This window comes from Octodon degus, unplaced genomic scaffold (assembly GCF_000260255.1).
Source record: "Octodon degus isolate 3935 unplaced genomic scaffold, OctDeg1.0 scaffold00024, whole genome shotgun sequence".
In the NCBI taxonomy this organism is placed as follows: Eukaryota; Metazoa; Chordata; class Mammalia; order Rodentia; family Octodontidae; genus Octodon; species Octodon degus.
In genome coordinates this window covers 10459473-10479414 of record NW_004524600.1, presented here as the reverse complement: position 1 = coordinate 10479414, position 19942 = coordinate 10459473, and the positions used below count along the sequence as shown (strand labels likewise).

At 40.7% G+C, this 19942-nt stretch overlaps 1 protein-coding gene across 1 annotated transcript in view; it reads left to right on the top strand.

Moving 5' to 3' along the window:
- Positions 1-6: 6 nt before the first annotated feature.
- Map3k5 (mitogen-activated protein kinase kinase kinase 5) overlaps positions 7-19942 on the top strand; it is a 243822-nt gene continuing 223886 nt past the window's right edge. Inside the window, exon 1 of the mRNA XM_023712197.1 lies at positions 7-554. Within this exon, the coding sequence (XP_023567965.1) occupies positions 110-554 (445 nt within the window). The 5' untranslated portion in view covers positions 7-109. The remainder of the gene's footprint in view (positions 555-19942) is intronic.

Genomic DNA, 19942 nt, shown 5'->3' with positions numbered 1-19942 from the left:
CGCGGCGCGCGATGGCAGCTGCTTAGCCCGGCGCGCGCGGAGCAGCCCTGAGCTGTGGCTGGCCAGACGGGGCGGCTGGGCGGCCGGCGCTGCAGCCCGGCCCGCGGAGATGGGCACGGAGGCCGGCGAGGGCATCACTTTCTCCGTGCCACCCTTGGCCTCCTCGGGCTTCTGCACCTTCCCCGAGGGCGGCAGCTGTCGGAGGGGAGGAGTGACGACGGCGGCCGAGGGCGAGCCGAGCTCGCAGCCACCGCCACCGGGCAGCTTCTGGAACGTGGAAAGCGCTGCAGCCCCTGGCCCCGGGTGTCCCGCCGCCGCCCCTGGGAGCAGCGCCACCCGGTGCCGGGGCAACTCCGCGAGCGGTGGTGGCCGCCGGACCACCGTGGCATATGTGATCAACGAGGCGAGCCAGGGGCAGCTGGTGGTGGCTGAGAGCGAGGCCTTGCAGAGCTTGCGAGAGGCGTGCGAGGCGGTGGGCGCCACCCTGGAGACGCTGCATTTTGGTAAACTGGACTTCGGGGAAACCGCGGTGCTGGACCGTTTTTACAACGCAGGTGAGTGTGTGGCGCGTTTGTCCTCCTCGGCGGTGTGGTGGGGCTGGGTCTGCCCTGGCCTCTTGGAGAGCGGGGTGGGGGCTGGGGGGCAGGAGGGGTGGGCGGGGGACATAGTTTGTTTTCTTTCTGTGCTTCCTACTTCTCCCCCACCTTGGGAGCAGCCAGCCGCGCTTCGTGACTTCGCCTCCCGCGCTCGCTGCTGGGAAGAGTGCGTTTGTGCGTGCAAAGAGCCAGTGTGTGTTTGTGCCTGAGAATCACTGATCTCCCGGGCTTTGGAGCTCGGGGGCGGCGGGGTCCATTTGCAAACTCGTTTCCCAAAAGTGCCGCTATTTGCTCCCATCAGCTCTTTTGCATTCGGGGTGTTTCTCTTCTCCTAGGTTTGGCCCCTCTTTTCCTAATACACAAACCCGTGGCCCTTTTAGGTGACAGTTTCTTTTTCTCTGTGTAGTTTTAAGAGTGTAGAAACTATGCCTTATGCCACACAGCCAACTGCATGGGCGTTCGCTTGTCCTGTCCCAATCTTTCACAGCTCGGTTAACCTTCAAGACATTTTAATACCTTGAATTTCTCGTCTCTTACCAATTTTAACTTTCGAGTGATTATTTCAGAAAGTATGAAGAGACACTACCAGCTTACGCTCAGTGTGTGTGATAGCTTGGTTAGATCAAGACCTTGGCAAAAGAGCCAAGTTTGTGGCTTTTTTTTTTTTTTTTTCCTTATGCTGTGGTGGGTTGGAAAGTTTATAATTTGACATTATTTAAAACGCTGATACACAATCTAATGCCTGAGATGAGTTTGGCCATTAAAGTGCTTGCTAGCATTATTCATGAAAAAAAAAAAAAAAACATGTATCTTTTGACTATCTGACAGATTTGAGGAAGTGCTAGGCAGTATAGTGACTGGAGTAATTAGCCTGTAGCAAAGGTAAGGCATGATCATATGTTATTGAAATTAACTGTTAGCACCCTGTAATCCAATGTGGAGACTATAGACATATTTATTTTTTTAATTGAGGGTAGAAACCCTAGTTTAATGGTTTCAAAACAATATACTCTGGGCCTTTGTGGTCATACTTTTTATGCTTTTATACTCCAATCTTATTTTTAGTTTTTATTTTCTGCAGCCTCTTCAACATACCTGAAGTAGGCTTATGTCAGTTTTGGAATTTGGCCAAAGCTGAATATTTTAAGAACAAGAAGAACTTCATGTTAAGTTAGCCAGACTAAATAAACCAGGACTCGCTGGTTCTGGTGTTTTTTTTCCAGTCTCAGGCTTCATAACTGAGCATGAGTATAATATATCAAAACTTGGTTCTTTGGGTGGTTTGCTATAAAAATTACATACACGTAACTTTTCTAAAATTATAGCGCTCTTGTTTTGGATTACAACTTGAAGGGAACATTAAAGAACTGGAAGATAGGAGAGGAAACTACCCAGCTAACTACTTGAATCTCTTTTTATTGCACTGATTAGGCATTTTGTTCCTAGGGCTGTAGGGAAAAAATCTTAAATTCTAAACTAATTTGAAAGAATCTTTTAAAATCTTTTAACAAGGCTCTCTTTCTGAGGTTTTCTAAATGTTATCTCTGGGCAAGGCAGCTGGTTATACTTGAAGGCTGAGGCAAAAGGATAACAAATTTGAGACCAATCTGGGCAACATCATATCATTTACTGGGGAGAAAAATGTTAGACAAGAGCTAATATTTAAGCTGTTACTCATTTAATTTTCCAAATGAGCCTGGGAAGATAGTACTTACCTTTTACCATTTAAACTAGGAAACCAGGACATCCATAACTGGCTCTGGGATTCATGGGTAATAACTGGTCAATGCAAGAATCCTTTCAGGTGGCTGCTCCTGAAGGATCACTCATGGGCCTGGCTGCCTCCTGTTAGATACACTGCTGTAGAATCAAGGGAAGCTTCCGGTCTTGGGATCATATGATAGAAGACTGGCATTTCAGGGTAGGGAGGAAAAGTGAGGAGCACGGGCTGTGGAGAGACCCTTGTTCCTGGCCACTGTGTAACCTTATGGCTTTTTCCAGCCTAGAGAGGTGTCAATTTAACCCCTGCCCATCCAGTTGACATGGAGTCTGTGTCATCTCTTTCAGCATGAAGATATTAAAGATTGTTGGTGGGATCATTTTCATTGAAACCTTTTGTTCATCTAGACTGAGGGTTGTGGAGTTCGGTGGTGCTATGGCTTATTTTCCTCTGATATCTGTAGGACGTTTGCCTTTTTTCTACCAAGAGCTGGCCACTTTTTACTGCCAAGGGTGAGATAGCAGTTTAGACTTTGCTGTCTCTCACAAATATTCAACTCTGTCATGAGAACAGTCATGAATGATGGCGGCTGTGTGCCAATTAAAGTTCACTAATGGGCACTGAAGGGGACCTGCCCAGCAGTTCAGTTGTTTAAGTGCCTGCTTAAACAAAGCCCTGAAGCTCAAGCTTCTGGGGTTCCAAACCAGAGAGTCACTGCAAACGAGAAATGCCCTAAAGGCATTTCGAGCTTCAAAAAAAAAAAAAAAAAAACCTTCTACTAATGGGCACTGAAATTTAAATTTTATATAGTTTTGTGAAATAGTGTTGTTTTGATTTATTTCAACTGTTTAAAATGGGGAAAATCATTTTTGGCTTGTAGGTTATACAGACACAGGCAGCTACAGGCCCCTGAGCCACGCCAACCTTATCTTTACATCCTCTACCTGCACTTGAAAGTTGAGTCATTACTACATGGGGGGAAGAACTCTGCCCTTCCAAGCAGAGCTGAGTTTTCATCCCAGGTCTGCTGTGAGCCATGTCATTGTGAGGTAGGGGAAGGCCCTCTATCTCTATCTTCTTTAATAAAGATTCTTCGCCTGTAAAACTAGCCCTGGGTTAGAAGGGGGCGGAAATTAAACTCAGTTTCTAAAATCCCCTCATGGGAGAGCCTTGGTTTTGTTTCTTCTGTTTGGAGCGAGTCATTCAACATTTCAGAAAATAGTGGAGTGTTGGAATGATTTTTTTGAGGGTCCTTCAGGTTCTTAAATTTTGTACTTTAAAATTTCACGTTACTCCCATGAATGAGTCATTTCAGCCCATAGAGATTCATTCTGTCCCAGTGTGAGAAGCTCAGGGAGAGTCTGTGTCCTGGCTGAAACAGAAGTTTCAGGCTCACAGGACACAGCTCTGAAATTATGCTATGGGTGGGTGGACTCGGGGGTAGCTTCTTAAAGGGGGCCACAGCTAGACCTAGATGGAAGAGTGAGTTAAGACCTCCTAGTCAGGGCTTTGGTATTTATTTATTTATTTATTTAGTGGAACCAGGGATTGAACTCAGGACCTTGTGCTTGCCAGGGAAGCACTTATTCCACTGAGCCATTTCCATGGCCCCCAAGGGCTTTGTAATTTAAAGGGAAACAGCAGCCCTCAGGTAGCTCAACTTAATGGAATGAGTAACAATTTAAAGCAAAATGGGGACATTCTTACAAACTTTACCTATCTTTGCATACTGGTTGTCTTTTCTTTTTTCTTTTTTTGCTGTGCTGGAGATTGAATCTAGGGCCATGCTCATACAAGTGGTCCTCCACTGGTGTTTTAAAAAGAACAAATTGCAGTTGAAAGTTTTCACTGATTTCCATAATCTGTTATTTCATTATATTCTGTATTGTTCATTCAATCCAGTTGTCATTCTGCAAGGTGAAACTGCAATGTTAATGCTTTCGTGAACATTCATCTTCCTTACATACAAGTGATTTTCTCCAAGAGATGGCAAATGCCAACCTAATCACATGCCTTTCCCAGCCCCCTGCACTGTAAGTAGCAAAATTCTATAAAGCCAAGAGATGTCAGGGATACGAATTTTTTTAATGTACATAGTTATAAATATCGAATAGGGATTATTATTCATTGCTTCAGCTAAAATGATTTCAGATTACTAATTGGAGCCGGGAGCATACTTTTCCTTAAAAATAGTATTACAGGTGGTAGATTCTGGAACTAACCTAGAAAAGCTCTCTTTCCTTAGGCTATAGAACCCATTCATCATTTTAAACATTCAGGAAAATTATGTGTCTGAAACCTAAAACCAGAACTTTGAATCTACCTTCCTGTGCATTAGACCAGTGACTTTTTGCTTTGATGTAGCTTTAGGAAGCATCTTGGCTAGATGTAGGAGGAGCATCAACTTGGATTAATGGTGATGGATGGGCACGGAGGCCGTGGAAAAGGCTGTGGAGAGAAGGAAGAGAAGGATATTGAGGGAAAGAGGGGGCTATTCCAGCAGGATCCATTAACACTTTTATTTCTTTCAGCCTTTTTCCTTCCTAACCAACATAAGGCCCTGACTTCCTGCTAATGTAAGACCTAGGGACCTTGCTTGGCCCTAGACCCCCTGCCACCCTGTTAGTGGGCACTGGGTTAGCTCAGCAGCCCGCTTCCCCTTTCCCTGCCACCAACCATCACACCCGCCTGAGCCTTCCTCCTAGCCGGCTCACTGCAGATTGCAATCTGTTACTCAGCCTTTCACCCTGTAGCAATAGCAGTAGTGGGGACCGGAAGGAAGCACATGCTAGCGTGGTAACATGAAATGGTAAGAACTTAGCTTTTTATTTTCATCCATGTGTGCTTACTCAAGCTCCAATGAAGGTGGCCCTTTTTGCCATCTTGCCAGAGAAGCATCCAACCTTTCTGCTTTTTGGTTCTTCTTTCTTCCAGCCCAATTCCTTTGGTACTCACACATAACCCTGTGTCTCACCTACCCTAGATTAAGTTCTTGAAAGATTTTTAGCTGACTTCCACACTTTTGCTTTCAAATCTAGCAAACCTCTCATGTATATTATCATATACTTTAAGGGAGAGGGTGTACAAAATCTGTATATACAAAATAATTGTTCCCTTGAGCGAGCTAAAAAAAAAAAAAGATTGACATGTGTTTGCCAACATTTTAATTTCTCTAAGTCAGGGGACAGAGGAAGAGAGAAAACTCACCAACCAATCACCTACTGCAGTAATTTGAGGACTGAACGATGTTTCTTTGTTAAAAACAGTGTGGGGGGCATAACCTTAGAATAAAGGATAGCCCTTTGCATACAATAAATATATAGAAGAACTCAGTATTTATTGCTTATTTTTCTCATTTCACCACGGATCACTGGAAACTTTATCATGCCAGCCCGCAGAGCAGTGTTTGCCAACCTTACAACTTCTTTCCACTTTTCAGTCATGTTACTTATGGAAACAGTCTTAGTAAGATTATCAAGGGAACAAACAGAGATAAGTTCATTAAAGGAAAAAGAGTCTTTGGTTTGAAGGGATTTTAAGAGCCGTCCCTGTGGTGTCCACAGCTGGTATCTCTCAGAACTTTTCACTTTGCTGGGACACTACTAGGACTGCTGTCGCCACCCCACATAAGTCCAGTGGGTTTGCTTCCTCTTGCTTTCTTGGGTTACTGATCTGTGGAGGCAAAATGATGTTTCCTGAAAGACCTTTACCAGAAAATTAGAAATAAAAAGGAAATCTAAAGTGAAAACACCAAAATACAAAAATAGACTTATTTTTAGTGCACTTGTTTCTTACCCTGCAAAGCCAGCTGACGGAACCTGCTTCCCAGGCTTTTGGGATCCCACTTTCCTCCCTCAGCTTGGCCATCTTTGGTTTGCTGGGGGCATTCGTTAGTTGGCAGTGCAAGCTGGTTCCATCTTCAGGTGAAAGCTGGTCATAGGAGCGCAGCACGGTGTTGTGTGTCTAGTTCTGTGGGCTGGTGGCAGCCTTCTGGGAGTTTGATGCTGCAGGTCAGTTCTGCTTTGCTGGCTCTGGGGGCCTGTGCCCTGCTTCCTGTTGCAGGGACCTGGTTTGGGGCCTCTGCAGTTCCTGTTTCTGTGTGCAGGATAAATTTGCTTTGCGGTTTCTTTGGGGAGCAGTGGGAGATGGACAAGCACAGAGTCCAGTGAATGTGCAAGTTTTTTCACCCACTGCAGGGTACCATGTCTGGGACTCAGTTGGTCCCTTCAAACATCACCCAACCTGGGAAAGTAGAAACTATAGGAAAATGCTGTTGGTTAGTACTCCAGGGCTGACAGTATGCTGCGAAATGATGGCCCACTCCACTGTATCCCATGTTCACCTTCCCCTTCCCTGGGGGTTCTCACCACAGCCTTAGAATGTGCCAGCATCTCTTCTACTCCACAAAAGCAAAGTGAGAGGAAGCATGGAAAATGTGGAAGGGGTGGGCAGTGCTGCAGAAATCACAGCCATCTCAGGGAGTAACTGAAGATCCACACTTTGGGAACGGTTTGTACGTGTGTGCTAAGATTGAACCAAGGGCTGCCTCTGCATGCTAACCACCTACTGGGTCACTGAGCTATACTTGTAGTCCAGGAAAGATAGCTTAAAGACAGCCTTGCCTTCCTGTAATGTGGAAATAGAGAGGTAGAGGGAAAATGGCTAGATTTAAGGAATACACTTCACTTTCAGGGATTTAAACAATAAATAAAATTAAATAAAATTTGCATAGCTCTGTTAGTGTCATAACAGGAAATAAATGGAAATGGACATGAAATGGTAAATTGCTTAAAAAGCCATTGATGACTCTAACCCACTGGTTCCTTTGGTCATTTTAATATATTAGTTTTCCTTCTGGCTGGAGATGTTTCTTAGCAAAATTGATCAGAAGTAGAAAAGGAAGAACTTGAGACTAAGCTGCTTTCAAAGTTTTATCTAATTGTTTGAAAAATTTTAAAAAGTGAGGACTTACGTTTTTTGTGAGTTTTAATTGTAGGTGTTGTATTTAAAAAAAATAAACATTAAAAGCTAAGTTCTGAACACAGGCTACAATATGATTATTTTCTTGGGTAAAACAGGAGAAAAGAGAGAGAATTTAAATGTTAAACAAATCTCCTGCTGGGTAAAACTATTGGAGAGCAGATTTGTGTAACTTAAATGCTACCGAATCTGTACAGGGTAGCCATAAACATTCCATTCCAAGTAAACTTTTTCTTTTACAGTGGTTAATCAATAACAAGGGAAACAATTGCCTTTGGTAGATGACACATACAGGAAGGAAGTTCTATCACTTTGTATAGGGAGTCTCTAGGTATAATGTTGACCAGTTATACCAGTGTTTTCCAACTTTTAGCTTTTTCCATACCTGTGGACTCTTGAAGGGAACCTTGGAGAGTTGCCCCAGTGACTATCAGGGAATGCCAGCCTTCTGGCTACTGGCCTCAAACCATATAAAGCAAAGTACATACCTAAGCTGAGAATACTTCCTCCTTTGAAAATCTTCGTAACTGCTACTTCTTATTTAAAGAACCATCAGGTCTTATTTAAAGGCAATTCAGGTCTCCAATGCCTCTTGATGTCACATTCAAGTTTTCTAATGCGTTTGTTACGGCACATAGTCGATCAGAGCTGGGACAGCCAGGATCAGGGTGTGATTTGTGGATTCAGAGCCCACAGCTCTCGCTTCCAGCTGGGCGTTTGTCACTTGTAGCTTGGTCACAGCAATGCTCAGGTGAGTTCATGTGCTAGGTTAGAATGATTCATAAATATCTCTTGTTCAGGACTATGTCCCCTGCCTGTTTTGATCTTCTTACTAAAAGATGATCATCTCTGTAAAAGAATTAGATGTAGCCGTACAATGACTTAGATTTTCTAGTTGGAAAGATTATATGACTTGGCTTTATTAAATCAAATGATTGAATAGTTGTCAAAATCAGTTTTTCAACTACCAAATAACCCGTATAATGTTTCCACTATACTGAGTTCTCCCCTGAAATGAAAAACATTCTAAACATATATCCTGTGTAAAAGGATCAGCTATAATGTGTTGATTCATGATGATAGCAGTATGAGGATGAGTCATACTAGGGATGCTTCACTTCTGGTCCCTTCTTGCTAATACATTTCCATGACCTCTCAGCAGCTGACTGACGTTTTTCTATCAATACTCACAAAGGAGTGTGGCTCTTAGGCTAATCCTGGCTTCCGTTGCTTGGCTTTAAGCTGTAAAACAGGCTTTTTCCAGATAAGAGCTAGGCCTTTTTTAAAAAAAATGTGTTTGGTACAGGATGTCACTCCACAGCTCAGACTCGTAGTGGTCCTCCAGTTTTCAGCCTCCCCAGTGCAGGGATTATAGGTGTGTACCACCACACCTGGTCTTAGTGGTAGGGTTTGGCATACCCAGGGGTGGAGCTGGTGGGGCCCGTGGTGCTAGGGTTATAACTCTGGTTCCTATGATTGCCTAAGCAGGTGCTTAGTCCCCTGAGCTATCTTGCTGGCCCAAGAGCTGGACCATTTTCTAGGCTTGAGAATCAGAGGGACTGCCAAGTGATAAACTGAAATAAGCGTTTCTCTAGAATGGTGCAGAGACTTCAATGCAATCTTGTCTTGGTTCCCTGAGAAGTTTGGGCTCCTGAGTCTGATTCACTTTCTCTTATTTCTTAGTAATTCAGCTCTGTGAGCATTTATTAGCTGCCTGTGATGTGCCTCTTACTGCAGCAGATACCTGCATAGCTTCAAGAGGGAAGAAGACAGAAATCTTCAGGAGAATAAAGGTCTATGTGAAGGATGGATGTCATTTGTAGGAAGATGATGCGCCTGGAGACCATAATGTTTAGTGAAATACATCAGCCACTCAAGCTTAAGCATCACATTGCTCCTCTTGTACGAGAAACCCAGAGTATAAATAAAGAGCAAAATTAAAGATAGATAAGAAGAAGTATGAAGATAGGTCATTCCAAGGGAGAAGGGGATCAACAGATGGAGAGAGAGAAGAGGTGAAAAACACCCAGAAGTTGGGATGTGTTATGTGCATGTATCGTGTCCACCCAAGATATGCAAACACTAGGTGTTACATATATACAAAAGACAAGAAAGAAAGAAAGAAAGAAAGAAAGAAAGAAAGAAAGAAAGAAAGAAAGAAAGAAAGAAAGGAAGAAAGAAAGAAAGTAGAACAAGGGATGGATGCAAGAGTGAGGGAAAAAAAGGGAAAAGGGATAACAAAAATGACTGAAGGTGTTAGCATGTGTACCAACTTCCCACAAAGAACGCGTGCATTATGTGCTACACACGTGTACTAATAAACTCAAATCATAAAAATGTAGGGTGCAATCAAAACTATGGTGAATGCTTAAATGAAGGAAAATTTTATTACTGTAGAAGACATTGCCATGAATCCTCCTCAGAACAGTCCCCTTGCTGCCAACACATTGATCCCGTCATTCTTCCCCACTTTCTGAAGCAGCTCCGGACTTACTGTTTCATGACTGTCTTTAGGCGGCTTCTGTGGCTGCCTGGATGTCCTGATTAAATTCAAAATATTTACCATTCATGGTCTTTAGACTTAGGGGAAGAAGCAGAAGCTACATGGTTCCAGAGCTAATGAAGGCTGGGGAGATTATTAGGAAATCTAAGCGCCTGCCTGGCAAGTGCAAGGACCTGAGTTTGATGCCGGGATCGCATGTTGTGCTGCCCAAGAACTCCCAGGCGCCACTGTGCTAGTCCTCAAACTCGGTGTGGTGGTGCACACCTGTAATCCCAGTGCTAGGTAGGCTGAGACAGGAGGATCACTGTGAGTCCAGACTATGTAGCGAGACGCTGCATCAAATAATTAAATAAGTAAATAAATTTTAAAAAGAGAGATATAGAACTAATGAACAAGGTGGATGAGGACACACTAGTGTTCTTGTAAGCTTGCCTGTTCGTTGGATGACACTCAGCACCAGCATTCACTGTATTTTTTAACTTTGATTTTTTTGGCATATTTTTAGATATACATAGTAACATTCATCATATGGAATTTGTACTTGTACATGCTGTGTCTTGATGCTTTTCTTCCCTTTCCTTCCTCTCCCTTCAGCCCTCCAAGCCCTTTCCTTTCTCTTCTTATTTACCAAGCTTTGTTCCATTTTTTTCCTTGTATTCTCTATTTTCCTCCCCATCCCTAGTTCTCTTTCCCCTTCCCGTTTGAACATTTTTGTCCTGTGTCACAATATCTACTGCACATTTTGGTCCCTATTTATCCTTTCAGCTTCTCACACCAGAGAAACAGTGTGATATTTGAACACATGTGTCCCATGTATTTCACTAAGTGTTTAGTGTCAAGATGAATCTGGATCCATTTACCTAGAAATGTCTCAAGTTTGTCCTTCTTTATGGTGGAGTAGTACACAATGTACAAAAAGATCCTATTTGCTTTGCCTATTGTTTAATGGCTATTTGGGCTGTTTCATAGATTTAGCTATCATAGTTTGCTTATTTATTTATTTATTTATGTATTTATCAGGGATCAAACTCAGGGCCTTGCGCTTGCAAGGCAGGTGCTTATGCCACTCAGCTATCTCCCTGGCCCCAATTTAGCTATTACAAAGTTTGCTGTTATAAACATAGACATACCCGGATCACTTTAGAATGCTGCTTTTGATTCTTTAAGGAAGATGCCAAGATGGGGAATGGGTAGGTTGAATGGAACTTCTAGTTTGAGTTTTTTGAGGAATCTCCACGCTGATTTCCACAGTGATTGTGCTGCTTTACCCTCCCACCAACAACAGTGAAAGGTTTCTTTTTCTCCATAGCCCCACCAGTGTTAGTTATTGGCTAATATCTTAATATTAGCCATTCTTTCTGGAGTAAGCTGAAATCTCAGCATTGTTTTACTTTGCGACTCTCCAGTGACCAATGTTGAATATTTTTTCATATATTTATTTTTTGTTTCTACTTCTTCATCAGAGAAGTATGTATGTGTTTCAGATGCCTATTTTTGGATTGGGTCTTTAAATTAAGAGAGTCTGTTTTTTTTGTGTTCATTATATATTCTAGATGTTAGTCCTTTGTCTGAGGTACAGCTGGAAAAAAAATTTCCCCCTCTATGTTGGTGGTTTCTTTTGCAATGCAAATACTTTTTAATAAAACGAGATCCCAGTTGTTGGTTATTTATCATATTTCCTGTGCAATTGGGTTTTTGTTTATAAGGTCCTTGCCTACACATATGACTTCAAGAGTTCTTATTCTGTCTTCCAACAGATTTAGTGTTTCTATTTTCATATTAGGTCTCTGATCCATTTTGATTTCAGTTTAGTGAATGGTAAGAGATATAGGTCTACTCTTGCTCTTAGGCATGTGGAAAGCCATAAGCATCATTTATTAGAGTCTATCTTCCTTCCAGTGAACGTATTTGGCCCCTTTGTGAAAGATAAGGTAGCTGAGTGTGTTTGCAGTTGTTTCGGCCTCTTTTAGTCTATTTCATTGGCCCTCAGGTCTGTTACCCCACTCACCCAGTACCTTGCTATTTTTATCACAGTAGTTTTGTAGTGTAATTTAAGTCAGGGATTGTGATATCCTGTCCTGTATCTCCACCACCACCATCCTCACCCCGGCACCTTGCATTTGTTGCTCAGAAGTGTTTTCACTATTCTAGGTCTCCTCTGGTTCCAAATGAATTTTAAGGTTGTTTTCTCTGATTCCGTGAAGTATGCTGTTGGTATTTTGATCAGGATTGCATTAAATCTGTGTAACAATTTTGGGAGTATGGCAATTTTCACTACATTCATTCTTCCTACCCAAGATAAAGGGATTTCCTTTCATTTTCTGATATCTTCTTTGATATCCTATTTCAGAGTACTGTATTTTTGAATGTAAAGGTCTTTTACTTCCTTCATTAGATTGGAAGGCAGCAATGCTAACTACTATACTGCCAACGCCTCCATCTTTACTTCACTAGATTGATTCCTGGGTATTTCTTTTTTTTTCTGGATGGTATTCTGAAAGTTATCATTTCTCAAATTTTTCTCAGTGAGTTTATTATTTGTGTATAGGAATGCTATTGAATTTTGTGTCAGATCTATGTCCAGCTATGATACTGAATTTGGCTATGAAATCTAGAAATCTTTCAGTGAAGTTTTAGGGTCTTCTAGACTATCATGTCATCCCTGGATAACAGCTTAACTTCCTCCTTTCCTATCCTTACTCATTTTTTTCTTTCTCTTGTCTAATTGCTCTGCCTAATGTTTTAGAACTGTATTGAGTAAGTTATGATAGGGGACCATCCTTGTCCTTTCCTGATTTTAGAGCAAAATCTTTAAGTTTTTGGTCATTTAGTATGATGCCAGCTATTTTGTCATAGATGGCTTTTATCAGATTGAGATAAAGACCCATCTCTTCCAATTTTCTGTAGGGTTTCTAATCATGAATGTGTGTTGGATTTGTCAAATGCCCTTTTATCATCTATTGAGATGATCATATGATTTTTGTCTTTGCCTCTGTCTATACAGTATATTACATTTATTGATTTGCATGTGTTGAAACATCTTGCACCCCTGGGATAATTCCTACTTGGTCATGGTGTATAATCTTGATGGTTTGCTGCATTTTGTTCATCAGTTTCTTATTAAGTACTTTTGCATCTATATTCATTAGGGAGATTGGCTTGTAAGTCTCTTTTTTTGTTTGGACTCTTCCCTATTTGGGTATCAAGGCAATAGTTGCTTCCAGGAATGAGTTTGGCAGTATTGGTTCCCTTGCAATTTAATTAATTTGAGGAGTAATGGAATTATATGCTCTCTAAATTTCTGATACAATTCAGCAGTGATTCTGTTAGAACTTGGGCTCTTTCTTTGTTGGTAGGTTTTTAATTACTTTTCAATTTTATTGACTGATATTGGTTTATTTAGAATTTTTATATCTTGTTGACTCACCTTTGGCAATTAATATGTATCTAGGAAACTGTCCATTTCTTCTGTGTTTTCCATTTTAGTAGAACAAATTCTCAAAATAGGTGTTAATGACTTTCTAAATTTCTGTAGGATTTGTTGTGATTTCACCATTGTCATTCCTAATTGTACTTAAGTCTTTTTCTTTCCTTTTTTTGGTGAGGTTGGCTATGTGTTTGTCAGTTTTACTTAATCTTTCAGAGAGCCAACTCTTTGATTCATTGATTCTTTGTATTGCTTCTTAGTCTCAATTTCATTAATTTTTGTTCTGATTTTTATAATTTACTCCATTATACAAATTTTGGGCTTGACAAGCCCTTCTTTTTCTAGAAGCTTGAGGTTCAACATTAGGTTATTTATTTGATCTTGGTCTGTTTCTCTGATGTGGGAATTTACTACTGTAAATTTCCCTGGAAGGGCTGCTTTTATTGCATCCCATGTATTCTAGTATGTTATATTGGCATTGTTTAATTGTAAAAATGTTTAATTTCTTCTTTAATTTCATCTATGACCTATTGGTTGTTTGGGAGGGTATTATTTAATATCCATATGCTTTTGAAGTTCTTGTGGTTTCTTTTGACATTGATTTCCAACTTTTTTGCACTATGGTCTGCTAGTATGCATGGGATAATTTTAGTTCCTTTGCATTTACTCATATACTTAAGCTAGTACACTATGAACTAGTATTATGATCTGGTTTGTGCAACTGAGAAGAACGTGTATTCGGATGTGGGGTGGAACACTCTGTAGATGTTTATTAAGTCTATTTGTTCAAAAACTTGGTATAGTTCTGATGCTTCTTTTGTCTAGTTGATCTGTCTATTTGTGACTCTGGGGTACTCAGGTCCCCCACTTCAATTGTATTAGTGCTTATTTAAATTTTCTGTTTGTTAATATTTGTTTCATATAGTTGGGTGTGTTGGTACTTGGTGCATGTATGTTTATGATTGTTATCTCTTCCTCTGTAATTTTCTCTTAACAAGTATGTAGTAAACTGGGCATGGTGGTGTGCTTCTGTAATTCCAGCTCTTGGGAGGCTGTAAACAGGCAGATCACTAAGAGTCCAATCTATTTTTTTTGGCAGAACCTGGGATAGAACTCAGGCCATTGCACTTGCTAGGCAAGTGCTTATTCTACTGAGCCATCTCCACAGCCCCCTAGGAGTCCAATCTAGTAGTGAGACCCTGAACACTCTGTAGCCCCTTCCCAAAAATACAAAAATCAATCAATCAATCAATCAATCAATCAATCAAGTATGTAGTGACTTTCATTGTCTCTCTTGATCAGTCATGACTTGAAATCCATTTTGTCTTCAAATAGAATAGCTATCCCTGTTTTTTTCCAGGTTCCTATCACATGACATATTGTTTTCCATCCTTTCATTTTCAGTCTGTGAACTTCTTTTTGAATTAAATGTGTTTCGGTGTATGCAGCATATTGTTGGATCTTGCTTTTTGATACATTCTGCCAGTATATTTCTTTTGACTGGTGAATTAAGACCATTTACATTGATGATTATAACTGATATGTATTGATGTATCCTTTTCATGTTATTTTTCTGTTATTATTTATCTTTCTTTCCCCTCTGTTTAATTACTTGCCTTGCCTGCTGGAGCCATTCTTTTGGGATTCATGGAGTTCAAGTCTTTATTATCTCTTTCTACAATGTCCTTCAGAACATTTTGAATTCCAGTTTTGATGGTCATGAATTTCTCCAGGTGTTCTTTGTCATGGAAGTGTTTTATTTCTGTGTCAGTTTTGAGAGACATATTTTACAGTACATCAACCTGGGTTGGAAATTGTTTTCTTTTAGGGGTTAAAATACTTTACTCCAAGCTCTTCTTGACTTAAGGTTTTGTGTTGCACATCTTCTGTGATTCTGATGGGCTTTTCTTTATAAGTTTATGTTTTTTCTAATAGCTTTTAATATTCCATTCTTATGCTGAATTTCTGGAATCATAACTATTATATGACTTGGGTTACATTTTTTTGACCATGGCTAATTGGAGTTCTACATGCCTTACTTAGCCATATGTCAAGTTCTTTTTTCATGCTTGGGAGATTTTCTGCTATCCTGTGAACAAGTAGTTTTTTTTGTCTGTTTGTTTGTTTTTTTGTTTTGTTTTTTAAATATTGTGCACTCTCCTGATTTTTCACTGAGGCTTTTCAATCTTATTTTATTATTATTCTAATTTTTTGCATCATCTAGCAGCTACTGGATTGACTTTTTATGGTCACTTGCTATTTTTAAGAAATCTTCCTTTCCCTGATCGCTAATCACAATCCTCTCATCTAAATATGATATTCTGTCCTCACACTGGTTAATTCTGCTGCATATACTTTTGGTAGAATTTTTAATCTTCTGGATGTCTGATTGAATTTGTTTCATGGATTCCATTTCTTTCTTATGTTGAACATTCATTGTTCCCATCATTTTCCTAAGGTCCTCTGTTTTTGTTTTTTTTTTTAATCTATATCTTTAGATTCATTAGTCATGCCCTTCATTATGGTCATCATCTCCAAAGTATCAGAGAAAATATTTCTGATTCTTTTTTGTAGACTTGAATTTATTTGCTTTATTACTTCTGCTGTTTCCACTTCAGAGTCCAGTTGATCAGTTTTCAAATTATTCCACCTGGGTTTGCCTTTGATGAGCTGGAAGTCTAGAGTTACATCTTGCTCCCATTTCTTCTCATGTTCTTTTAAATTTAATTTCTGTGTTGATGCTTGTAAGTTGTTTCTTGTAGGTATCTTTATTGCGAGTGTTGGGAACCTATAGGAAATGACTACCTCTCAGAGATGTCTTCCAGATGTGGCTGGCATTGGGGTTTAAGTCTGTTGTGAGATCGTACCTTTTCGAATTATTGGGGATGAGAAGTTACTGGGTATTTTGCCTACCCCTTGTTCTTAGGCACTGGCCTATAATACTGTTTTATGACTGCGGGCAGTCTCAGTCTTGGCATATAAGAAAGAAAAACTGATTAGGACAATTGTCACCTTGGCTAAAGTAGTACAGTTAGTAATAAGAGTAGCATCAAACATACACTAGCATATGACAAACTGTGGTAACTTCTAATTTGCTATCTCTTACCATATGAACAGAATTTTTATTTATATAATCTGAAACAAACCACAAAACTATGGAAAAGTAAATATCCCCTAAGTATGGCAGTATTACCCTCAGAGTTTAAAATGGGTTTGGGGAAGGAGAAAAAAGGATCAGAAGCAAGGCTGGAGGACAAAGGAAGGTTATGAAAGCATTGGGACTTAGTGCAGAACACACAGGGAGAGAAAGAAATAAGAAAGAGAAGCAAGAACAGAACAAAACAACAAAAACTAGAAACAAATGTTCTCAGTCATATACAAACAAGAATAATCAAGAGAAAGAGAAAAATAGGCAGATAAATAAATAAATAAGCAAAGGAAGAATAGCAGAATAAGATGTCCACTTGAGCAGCCCTTCTGCAGCCAAAATGCTGTCCTGGTTAGAGGAATTGGTAGATACTCCCGATCTGCTATGTATTCCAGAAAGGTTTTGTACACGAGAAAGTACACAGCTGCTAAATCAAAGGTTAAGAAGAAAAAGGAGAAAGTTCTTGCTACAATGACAAAACCAGTCAGTGGGATAAGAATGGAGATACCCAGGTGGTTAAGCTTCAAAAAATGCCTAGATCCTACCCGACTGAAGATGTGCCCTGGAAGCTCCTGAGCCACAGCAAGAAACCCTTAAGTCAGTATGTGAGGAAACTTTGAGCTAGCATCACTCCCCGCACCATCTTGATCATCCTCACTGGGCATCACAGAGACAAGAGAGTGGTCTTCCTGAGGCAGTTGGCCAGCGGCTTGCTACTTGTGACTGGGCCTCTTAGCCTTAATCATGTTCCTCTACGAAGAACACACCAGAAATTTGTCATTGCCACCTCTACAAAAATTGGTGTCAGCAAAATGAGAACACCTCACTGATGCTTCAAGAAGTAGCTGCGGAAACCCAGACACCAGAAGGGCGAGATCTTCAACACCAAAAGAGATACCAGATTTCAGAGCAGCACAAGGTGGATCAGAAAGCGGAGGACTCACAGATTTTTGCAGAAATCAAAGCTGTTCCTCTGGGGCTACTTGCAATCTGTTTTTGCTCTTGCTCTGAGAAGTGGAATTTATCCTCATCAATTAGTGTTATAAATTTCTTACTAAGAGCCTAATTAAATAACTGATACATTTTAAAAAAGTAGATGTCTACTTCAGAGCATGTCTCTGCTGTTACTGGTTGACAGAGCCCAGCTCTGTGCTGATTGATCCCAGCCAGCCGGCAGTAGAGTTATGGCAGTGGTAGATTGTCCTAGCAAACCTGGGTTCCACTGCAGTGCACGCTGTGTCTGGCTTCTGTCTGTGAGGCTGGGCCCAAAATTTGTCACCCACAACACTCTTGAGTGCTTTTTGCACTCATTTTCCTGACCTCCTGCTGGCTTGAACTCAGCTATACTTCACCCTGACACTTGGAGCTGCTAGATGGAGCCAACCCACAGGTGATCTGAGTTCTGACTTCCATTGGTCCCTTTCCAAAATGACTACCAGCCAGTCATCCTGTCCTGGCAGTATCTGAACCCAAATAAGCCACCGGCCCCTGCAGTCTGCAGTATCCCCTGCTCGGGCCCACTGCTGTGTTTCTCTGTGGAGCCCTCTGGGTATGCCAGAAGTCATCACTGTGCCTGTGCAGGTTTGAGCCACCCCTCCATGCTATTAGTTGGAGTTGAGGGAGAAAGCGTTGCTTGCCACCTCTGTCCTCTGTGCTGTGGCCCCTCTCTTCATTAATTCTTGCTTCACATCCTTGCTGGGCCCCAGGGACCCACTTTGCTCCTCCTTTTCTTGCTCATGTTGCCCCATTCACTGGATTATTTTTCATACTTCGAAAAGGCATTCAGAAAAGAAGTCTTCTAGAACTGCTTCAGGATGTGACAAGAATGATGGAATGAGTGTATTTGAAATGAGGGGGTGTATTTTGAGGGGTATTGATGCCAATGTGTCTTGTACTGTAATAAAGTTTTAAAAATTTAAACACAGTTTTTTGAAATCACATCTCATATCTGTTTCCATGTGAACAGCTGATACTAAGGAAGAACTACCTATGTTCCCCTTTCCTCCCCACCCCACTAATTTGTAAAACAACTTTAAAAATATAAGTTGTGGGGTCCGGGAGATGGCTCAGTAGAATAAGCGCTTACCTGGCAAACGCAAGGGCCTGAGTTCAATCCTTGGTTCCGCAAAAAAAAAAAAAAAAAAAAAAAAAAAAAAAAAAAACTTGTGTAGCATTTCAGTCATAAAAAGTACATAAAATAGTATAACAGACTTTCATTCATCCACTATCTAAAGATAATATCTGTTAAACACTTTGACATATATTTCACTTCTGTTTTTCTCTTTTAGAGAAATAAACTGTGTTGGACCAAACTGAAAGCCCCTTTCTTTCTCATCAATTTCAATTCCTGGGAAAGTGCTTCTTAGGGGAAGTGCTACATTGTAATTTCATAAACTATAATTTTCAAAAGTCTAAAATTATGACTTTCTACATAACAAGTATTTCATTAATTCTTTACTTAATGGGTAAACCAATAAGACATAAAAAATGGCTTACAAGAGAATCTGACAAGCAGACCCACATGTACATAATCAGGAAAGCCAAAATGAATTTGCTAATAGATTCAGAACTGGTTAATATTACTTAGGCAATTTTTTAAATATGAATGTTAGTCTTCTTTTCTAGGAGATAGAAATCAACTGTATCTAACAAATAATACTCATATATATTGCTGTGGATAAGACACACATTTATATTACTATCAGATTTTGCGTAACTGAGATACTCTAGGGTATACACTCCTTTAAACTCCAAGAGGTTGTGCTACAAAGTGCAGCCTGCCACTGAAAGGATACCTCACACTCTCTTTTGTCCATGTATAAGTCTTTGACAGCTTATCCTGGCAGAGGTTGATCAGTCTCAGCAGGCTCTGTATCTGTCTCCCCGAGAGCTCAGAACCCAGCACAACCTAAAGGCCCCATTGTTTCCTTCTGTCTGCTTCTCTGCTGTCTAAAACTGTGTTTGCCTGTGAAAGTTGTAGAATATTTTGCTTTAGCCTCAGTTCCTAATCATAGTTACTTCAGGGCAGAAAACATGTATAACCCTTATATTATGATATCAGTCACCTAGGCTCTAGATGTAGACAGAGGAATAAGTTGTGTGGCCATAAAGATGGCAGGAATATACCAAGGTGCAGTGCAGCTACCTGCAGCATTTGGAAACCCAACTTAATTCTTATGCTAGAAAATCATCCTGTGTTACTGGGGGGTATTTGAAAAACACTTGAAGCAACTTTTTTCTTCAGTTGTCTAGAGTGCTTCAAATAGATTTATTTTTTGGAGTAAAATAATCTATGTGTTTTAGAGGGTTGGGCTGGCAAATTGCTGCTGAAGTTCCTTCCATATGTTGAAGAAGGGACTTTAATCATAATTTGAGGCAAGACATACCCAAATAACATGATTACTGTTGAATGCCAGGTGCCTTGCCAATAGCTGTACATGTGTGACCTTATCCAATCTTTAAAGTAGCTTCAGACCCAGTCCTAGCCCAGGTCCGGTGAGTGTGCGGAGAGTTTCCTGCTACCCTGCGCCAGCGGGACCAGTCCCAGCCCAGGCGCAGCGTGGGCCGG